The sequence below is a fragment of the Martes martes genome (genome assembly GCF_963455335.1).
Source record: "Martes martes genome assembly, chromosome: 10".
Classification (NCBI taxonomy): Eukaryota; Metazoa; Chordata; class Mammalia; order Carnivora; family Mustelidae; genus Martes; species Martes martes.
In genome coordinates, this window is record NC_137898.1 from 11,808,503 (window position 1) to 11,818,238 (window position 9,736).

The window sequence follows — 9,736 nt, forward strand, 5'->3', positions numbered from 1 at the left end:
AAAACCAAAGTCATCCCAGATTTATGCCTTGCATTATACACTAAAACAGCCTGGAAAATTTAAATGTACATATAAAAGTACAAGAGAACAAGAAAATATAGGGAAAAAAGTATCTTTTGGTTGTGCAAAGAAATCTTTTTCAGTAAGAACGAAGCCAGGAACCATATATTTCACAGGAAATTGGTTACCTAAAAATAAAAGTAATCTGTATAACAAAAACAACATAAACAATGTGATAATAATAAACTTGGAAAAGAATTAGCAACATGTATGTCAGTGAAAGTTATCATCCTGGATATGTAAAGAGCTCCTACAAATCAATAATGAAAAACCAATTAGACAAATAGGCAAAAAATGTATATTAGCAAATCAGTAAAGTAAATGCAAAATTAAAAACAATGAATTTTTTTCATCTAAGATCACCAAGGACTAAAATTAAATAATTACAGGTAGTGTTGACAATAGAATGGCCTGGGATATTGTCATAAAATCTTGATACTTGTGTAAATTGGTACCAACTTTTTTTTAAAGGTTTTATTTATTTGACACAAAGATAGAGAGTACAAGTAGGCAGAGCAGCAGGCAGAGGGAGAAGCAGGCTCTTCAATGAGCACGAATCCCGATATGGGGCTCTATCCAGGACACTGGGATCATGACCTGAGCCAACGGCAACCGCTTAACCAACTGAGCCACCCAGGGGCCCCTAGTACCAAATTTTAAAAACAGTTTGGCAACTATGTGTGTGTGTGTGTGTGTGTGTGTGTGTGTGTGTGTGTGTCTGTGTCTGTGTGTGTCTGTGTGTCTGTGTAGAAATATTTGCAAGAATGTATTCCAAAATATTAAGAGTAGTTGTGAAATGGGCTCTCCAATGGTTTTTAAAATAATTTTTATGTTTAAAAAAGTTGTCTTGACTGTGGATAACTTTTTGTTCAAATAATGAAACCATATTCAAAACAAGTAAGTTTTATAATATTAAGTTAGTCAATCATTAACCCAGGGACCTTTCTGCAGATTGAAGATACTTCAGGACAATGGCTGGAGGAAGGAACAATACAATAGTCATCAGATTCATTCTTTTGGGATTCTCAGATTATCCCAAGCTCAAGATTGTTCTCTTTGCAGTATTTTTGGGTTCTTACTTCCTGACAGTGGCCTGGAACCTGGGCCTCATCATCCTGATTAGGATGGACTCTTACCTACATACACCCATGTACTTCTTCCTCAGCAACTTATCCTTCTTAGATTTTTGCTATGTTACCTCCACAACCCCAAAAATGCTCTCAGACTTCTTCCAGAAGCCTAAATCCATCTCCTTTTGGGGATGCACCCTACAGTACTTCTTCTTCTCTAGCCTGGGTCTGACTGAGTGCTGTCTCCTGGCAGCCATGGCTTATGACCGATATGCTGCCATTTGTAATCCTCTGCTCTATACCGCCACCATGTCGCCCACCCTCTGTGTCCAGATGACGGTTGGAGCCTATATAACTGGTCTCTTTGGTTCATTGATCCAACTGTGTGCCTTACTTCAGCTCAATTTCTGTGGGCCAAATATTATCAACCACTTCTTCTGTGATCTGCCTCAATTATTAGTCCTATCCTGCTCTGAAACCTTTTTCCTAAAAGTCATGAAATTTGTGATAGCAGTGATTTTTGGTGTGATATCTGTCTTTGTCATCATGATATCTTATGGCTATATTGTTGCCACCATCCTGAAGATCAGCTCTGTTGAAGGCAGGTCCAAGGCTTTCAACACCTGTACCTCTCACCTGACAGCGGTGATCTGTTTTTTTGGATCAGGACTCTTTGTCTATATGCACCCCAGCACAGATAATTCTCTGGGCCATGACAAGATGGCATCAGTCTTCTATGCAATGGTTATCCCCATGTTGAATCCTTTGATTTACAGTCTAAGGAACAAGGAAATCAAAGATGCCATTAAGAGGTGTAAGAAGAGAGCATTTTCCCATCATCATGCTTAAAGGTTTGGTAGGCTGGTGGCCCTGGTGGTTGGAATTTTCTAGACTATGCGAGGGACACACATTTAACTTTATTCAACCCTATCGATCTTCTGGCAGGATTGCAAATGTGTCAACCCATCTGAATCCAGGACTGGGTCAGTGCGATGCAAATCCTATGGCGTCTTTGAATCTCGACAGTCAGCTCTTTTCTTGTATACCAGTAATGACCACACAAAGCAGTTAATATATTAAATGGTATAATAATATAAACCTTCGGTTCCTTGGTGTTTGACCTTTCCATATTCTTTCAGAACTTCTGCCTACAGGCTGGTGAGATTAGGGCTAAACACAAGACCAGTAGTCTCTCTCATTCATACACATCACAAGCAGAATCACGATTTCTTCATTCCAGACTTCAAACTCTCTAGGTACCTGAGGAAACTCCAGTTAATTGGGATGGGGAGATAGAGAGAAGCATTACGTCAAACTGTGACCTAACTTCTCTGAAGGGAGAGCTGCCATAGGAAGTGTGGTCTGAGTTTGTTTTCTGGGTTTTTATTTCTAGAACCCAACATCAGTAGTTTGTAATTGAATGAACAGGAGTATTTCCATGGTACTACCTTGATCTGGGGAAGCTAAAATACAAAGGAAAGAAATGATCATTTGGACTTTAAGACAGAGTCCAAATTATTATCTGTTATTATGGCAGACTGGATAACATAAATGTACCTATCACTACAAAGCTGAAGATATTGAACAATTTTTTTTTAGAAAATATTTTGAAATAGATTTCTAAGCAGGTGAAAAATAGGAAAACTTCAGAACACAAATATAAAGTAAAATCCGGAATCCTGAGAGTAAAGGCAGCTCCGAAGATGGCTTTCACAGTGGGAGATCTGCTGAAATCTGAAAGGATCTGTATTGTGACAGGCATGTGAGGTCTGGGGAAAGAGAGACCAAGCCTGGGGCTGCCTGGGACATTGATAGGAGACCCAGACGTACATATGAAGGTCCAATCGACTGTACTTCAGTGTGAGAGGAAATTAAGAGGAAAAAAAGCCCTGTCTCACAAAAAAGAAATCTTGACTCTCTCAGGCTTCATGTTGGGTACGGCAAAAAGTAAACTGAGAAATTGTAACCTCATGCCCTAGTGGCGTTTTGTGGTCTGAATTCGTACTTCCTGTACAGTTCAAGGAATCTTTAGCTGAGAATTAATTTTAAAGTAGTTCCAGGTTGATACTACCCTCAAGTACCAATCAGAAACAAATGCAAAGCCCCTCTTAAGATTCTTTTTTTTTAAAAGATTTTATTTATTTATTTGACAGAGATCACAAGTAGGCAGAGAGGTAGGCAGAGAGAGAGGGGGAAGCAGGCTCCCTGCTAAGCAGAGAGCCCGATGTGGGGCTCGATCCCAGGACCCTGAGATCATGACCTGAGCCGAAGGCAGAGGCTTTAACCCGCTGAGCCACCCAGGCGCCCCCCCCTTTCAAGATTCTTAAGAGAGATTCTTTTTTTTTTTTTTTAAGATTTTATTTATTTATTTGACACGGAGAGAGAGAATACAAATAGATAGAGAAGCAGGCAGAGAGAGAGGGGGAAACAGGCTCCCCGCTGAGCAGAGAACCCGATGCGGGGCGCCCCCTTAAGAGAGATTCTTAAACTCAGGCTCAAATAATTTTTCTAAATAACTTTTTAAAGAAGCTTGGGTAACACAAATCTCAAAGTACACAAGGAAACAAGACCTTATGGGTGAAAGCCAAGAAGACAGGGTCATGTCAATCCTATAAAGATATCAGGAATAGCAACTGTCTCAATACAAATATGAAACATGTGGACTGAGGTGTTCAAAAATAAGAAGGTGAATTAGAAATATCTTAAAAGACCAGCAGAATGAAGTTTCCTGAGGATTTCTGCATCTGGAAGTGTGGTGAATTATAGATACCTAAATGACCCTCCTGTTTCAATTAGGTACCTGCAGATACCTAACTGAAACAACTGAAATGTTGGATTTGAAATAAAATCATCTTTTAATTGAATTTCCACTTAATTTAATGAAAAGAAGGAACAAGCTAAGCCCCTAAACGAAGTGAAACCAGGAGCCCAGGAAAGTAAAAAAGTTCTAAAAATGGGTTTCTTCTTAGAGAGTCCTCCTGAACGCAGGAGACCTTAACTTCTGCTATGTCAGCTACAGGTGGTGAAGGCTAGAAGACAACACTCAGGGTGTGCCCCCAGCTGATTTGGATGACAACCTCCACATAAAGCCCAGGCGACTATACCCTCAGTGTAAATAAGTAAGAATAGCACAGATTATGCTAAAAAAAGGGAAAAACAGCAACAAAAAAGCAGTTTATAGTAAATAAAGGCATGAACCTCTATACAAAGTCAAGCCCCCATAAATGAGAACCAGTGGGGGAAAAATTGTCCATATTAGCAGAAAGAGTCAATTATCATATGGTTTCACTTACTTGTGGAGCATAAGGAATAACACGGAGGTCATTGAGAGATGGAGAGGAGAAGGGTGTTGGGGGAAATCAGAGGGGGAGACGAACCATGAGAGACTGTGGACTCTGAGAGACAAACTGAGGGTTTTGGAGGGGAGGAAGGTAGAGGGTTGGGTGACCCTGGTGGTGGACATTAAGTAGGGCATGTATTGCATGGAGCACTGGGTATGATGCGTAAACAATGAATCTTGGAACACTGAAAGAATAAAGTAAAAAAAAAAAAAAGACCTAAAAATATTCAGATATTGGAATTATCAGTAAAAATCATAAAGCAGTTAGGGTTAGCCATGGTGAAACAGATTAAATCTCCCCCAGAAGGAAGATATTTGCTTCTCAAAGGGACAAATACTGAGAACCTGTCCGACACCTGGCCACTCAGAACACTGAAAACAAGGACATCAAAAGGAGGAGGCCTTACCATTTGCAACAACATGGATGGACCTTGAAGGCATTATGCTAAGTGAAATACGTCAGAGAAAAGACAAACAGTATATGATCTCATTTATATGTCAAATCTAAAAAAACAAAAACAAAAAACAAAACTCATAGATGCAGAGATTGGATTGCTAGTTTCCAGAGGGAGTGGAATGGAGTGTGGGCAAAATGGGTAAAGTTTATCAAAAGGTATGAACTTCCATTTATCAAATAAATCATAGAGATGTAAAGGACAGCATCATGACTCTAGTTAAGGATACTGTATTCTATATTTGGAAGTTCCTAACAGAGTAGATCTTTAAAGTTCTCATCAAGGAAAAAAATTAAGATGGATGTTAATTAGACTTAATTATGGTGATCATTTCACAATAATATATTAATACCGAATCATTGTGTTGTACATCTGAAATTAATATAATGTGTGTCAATTAAATTGTAAAAAAAAAAAAATGCAAAGGGGCGCCTGGGTGGCTCAGTGGGTTAAGCCTCTGCCTTTGGCTCAGATCATGGTCTCAGGGTCCTGGGATTGAGCCCCACATCAGGCTCTCTGCTCAGCAGGAAGCTTGCTTCTCCCTACCCCCTGCCTGCCTCTCTGCCTATTTGTGATCTCTGTCTGTCAAATAAATAAATAAAATCTTTAAAAAAAAAAAAAAAAGCAAAGGGAAGAGGCTTGGTATATCCATGTGGTGGAATATTATTCAGCCATAAAAAGGAACGGAGTAGCGATAGCTGCTACAACATGGATGAACCTTGAAAACATCATGCTGAGTGAAAGAGTCAGTCACAAGAGACCCTATATGGCATGATTCCATTTTAATGAAATCTTCAGAATAGAGAGATCTATAGAGATGGGAAGTAGTTTAGTGTTGGTCTAGGGACAAGGGGAGGGAAGTCATTGCTAATGGATATGAAGTTTATTTTGATGAAAAATTTCTAAAATTAGATTGTGGTAATGGTCACAAAACTCTGTGAATATACTGAAAGCCACTGGATTGCACACTTTAAATGGGTAAATTTTATAATATGTGAAGTATATCTCAATAAAGCTTTAAAAAAAACAACAACAACAGAGAACAAGGATGGAAAGTGCATAGGACCGAAGGCGAGCCTTTTGGGAAGGCACTGTTTCTGTGATGGGTAGTCCACAGAGATTTGGTAATGAAAAAGGAAATGAACCACGGAAATTAAAGGTCCTAAGAAAATTATAAAAATCAAGTAAAACACAACCCCATCTCCATTACTGTCACCATATACAAAAGAAACTGCCTTTCTTATACCAACATAAGAGGACACACTTTTACTAAGAAACGTGGTCTACTTACAACCATACTTGATTTCTGCGGAGCCGTACACAGTCTCAGACTCTCAGACTTCAGCTCTGGTAAACCATGATTGATTAATATTTCCAGGATCCTAACAATCCGCCCACCTGTTGTGCTGTGGCATGCTACAGATTATCATTCACCAACAAGACACACTGGACAGTTCCATGCTCTTGGGACAGAACTGAGCCAAGTGAGGAACTGAGAAGCAGGAGGGGGTAGCCCCTTTGATCAGAAGTGGAAATGAAGAGATTCACCACAGGTTTCCTTGAAATAGCCTCTTTTTTCCTCTTTATGCAGTTAAAATATGGTTTGTGATGATTAGAGTTGCATGTGGATTGCCAGAAATATGTTACATGGTTATGAAGATGACCACATTAACCAAAGAATATGAAGTGGCAAGTAAACTGGAATAAATTTTGTATTTGTGAAGTATATTTCTTTTTTTTAATTTATTTCTTTTCAGTGTAACAGAATTCATTGTTTATGTGCCACACCCAGTGCTCCATGCAATACTTGCCCTCCTTAATACCCACCACCTGGCTCCCCCAACCTCCCACCCCCCCGCCCCTTCAAAACCCTCAGAATGTTTTTCAGAGTCCATAGTCTCTCATGGTTCACCTCCCCCTCCAATTTCCCTCAACTGCCTTCTCCTCTCCATGTCCCCATGTCCTCCATGTTATTTGTTATGCTCCACAAATAAGTGAAACCATATGATAATTGACTCTCTCTGCTTGACTTATTTCACTCAGCATAATCTCTTCCAGTCCCGTCCATGTTGATACAAAAGTTGGGTATTCGTCCTTTCTGATGGAGGCACAATACTCCATAGTGTATATGGACCACATCTTCCTTACCCATTCATCCGTTGAAGGGCATCTTGGTTCTTTCCACAGTTTGGCGACCGTGGCCATTGCTGCTATAAACATTGGGGTACAGATGGCCCTTCTTTTCACTCCATCTGTATCTTTGGGGTAAATACCCAGTAGTGCAATTGCAAGGTCATAGGGAAGCTCTATTTTTTATTTCTTAAGGAATCTCCACACTGTTCTCCAAAGTGGCTGCACCAGTTTGCATTCCCACCAACAGTGTAAGAGGGTTCCCCTTTCTCCACAGCCTCTCCAACACATGTTGTTTCCTGTCTTGCTAAGTTTGGCCATTCTAACTGGTGTAAGGTGGTATCTCAATGTGGTTTTAATTTGAATCTCCCTGATGGCTAGTGATGATGAACATTTTTTCATGTGTCTGGTAGCCATTTGTATGTCTTCATTGGAGAAGTGTCTGTTTATATCTTCTGCCCATTTTTTAATGTGATTGTCTGTTTTGTGTGTGTTGAGTTTGAGGAGTTCTTTATAGATCCTGGATATCAACCTTTTGTCTGTACTGTCATTTGCAAATATCTTCTCCCATTCTGTGGGTTGCCTCTTTGTTTTGTTGACTGTTTCCTTTGCTGTGAAGAAGCTTTTGATCTTGATGAAGTCCCAAAAGTTCATTTTCACTTTTGTTTCCATTGCCTTTGGAGCCATATCTTGAAAGAAGTTGCTGTGGGTGATATTGAAGAGGTTACTGCCTATGTTCTCCTCTAGGATTCTGATGGATTCCTGTCTCACGTTGAGGTCTTTTTTTTTTTTTTTTTTTTTTTACATTGAGGTCTTTTATCCATTTCGAGTTTATCTTTGTGTACGGTGTAAGAGAATGGTCGAGTTTCATTCTTCTACATATAGCTGTCCAGTTTTCCCAGCACCATTTATTGAAGAGGCTGTCTTTTTTCCACTGGATATTTTTTCCTGTTTTGTTGAAGATTATTTGACCATAGAGTTGAGTGTCCACATCTGGGCTCTCTACTCTGTTCCACTGGTCTATGTGTCTGTTTTTATGCCAATACCATGCTGTCTTGAACCATGAGAGACTATGGACTCTGAAAAACAACCTGAGGGTTTTGAAGGGGCGGGGGGGTGGGAGGTTGGAGGAACCAGGTGGTGGGTATTAGGGAGGGCACGGATTGCATGGAGCACTGGGTGTGGTGAAAAAAAAGTACTAAGATCAACCAAGTTCAGGGTAGCTGTGCATTTCCCAAGTCACATCAGCTCTGGATCTTTTTCAGGTCTATTTTAAGGGACAACTCAGTTTTGTTAATGCATAGGAGTTAATTGGATGCATGATTCCCAGAGGCTCCATCCTTGCTGTGTTCCTGGTCTTAGCAAGTCTTCTTTAGGAAAGGGTTAGGATGGGACTACTCAGCAGGTAATATATAACAATGTGGCTTCCTAGAAGAGGCTCTACCCCTCCCATCACTCCAAACAGGATTGAAGGATCAGAGTCTCTATTTAAAGAACAGACAGTAGACACTGGGGAGGGCCACATCTGCCTGACACATGTGGTTGGATGACTATTTACTGCCTTGCTGGATTATAGATCTAGTCTAAGACAGAGTGTAGATTCCAAGAGACCACCTTTTCCACTTATCCTGGATCCATAAAAATAAACTTTTATTCTGTTTTTGATGAGCTAAAATAACTACTTACATGAACAGACAAGACCAGCCTCCTACAACTTAGCCCTCTGTGGGGCCCCTCCCATTTTAACCGTTCCCTTTCTGTTTCTGGGTTCCTTGTCTTTCTCATTACTGCTTGCCTCTGGGTTCTCAGGCATCCTTCCTTCATCTCTTGTGATTGGCACAGGCTTCCATTATGGCTCTGCCAACTATTGGTCATGATTTGGGGAACAGCCAAAACTGAGGACACCTGCTGCAGAGTATCCCTCTCCAGGGCTTTTCCTTCAGTCTCCAAATCTGTTCAGGTTTCCCCAATCTTATCCTGACATTTCCAGCCTCTGGAAATGGCCCTTGACATTGCCAGCCACTGTACCTACTTTTCACTTCATTATCTTCTTTAACTGCAAAAACCCCTGATGAAAAGGGACTGGGGTGGAGATGTCCCAAAAGGAGGTCTTGGTTCTGTTGATGGTATTTTTACTCTGCAAATGTCAAAGAGAGTCCTTCCTGAAGTTCTGTCTTGGAGAAGAGGGACAGAGAGACAGAAGGAGAGAGGCAGGAGCTTTGTGTTTTTTTTTTTAAAATCAGTCTTAAGGAGGGCATGGATTGCATGGAGCACTGGATGTTACATGCAAACAATGAGTCATGGAACATTACATCAAAAACTAATGAAGTACTGTATGGTGACTAACATAACACAATAAAAAAATCAATCAATCAATCACAGTCTTCCAGCACCCTATCGTTTTACCCTTCAATCTGCAGTAAGGAGTGTTTTGGTTTTATTTTTATTATTTTTAATCTAGAAAAGATTTATTGCATACAAACTGCTGCATTGGCCACAGTGATCCTTTCCACGTTATCAAGCCTTAGAGAGACCTCAAGAAGGTAGGCTTAAGGTCAGGAGCTGGGAATTCGAGGAAGGGGTCTGAATTTTTTAGCCTCACAGTGGAGGACTGTGGCCCTGGTAGAAAAGAAGCGGGTGGGGTTTGGGGGTTGGAGAAAGGAAGCTATAGCAGATTTTTC

General features: G+C 40.4%; 1 protein-coding gene across 1 annotated transcript; it reads left to right on the forward strand.

Moving 5' to 3' along the window:
* Positions 1 to 1,031: 1,031 nt before the first annotated feature.
* LOC308350673 (olfactory receptor 5AN6-like) lies at positions 1,032 to 1,979 on the forward strand (the record flags this gene model as incomplete). The annotated part of the gene is made up of 1 exon (XM_080816184.1): positions 1,032 to 1,979. The coding sequence occupies one exon, from the start codon at positions 1,032 to 1,034 to the stop codon at positions 1,977 to 1,979; it is 948 nt and encodes a 315-aa protein (XP_080672310.1).
* Between the last annotated feature and the right edge of the window lie 7,757 nt (positions 1,980 to 9,736).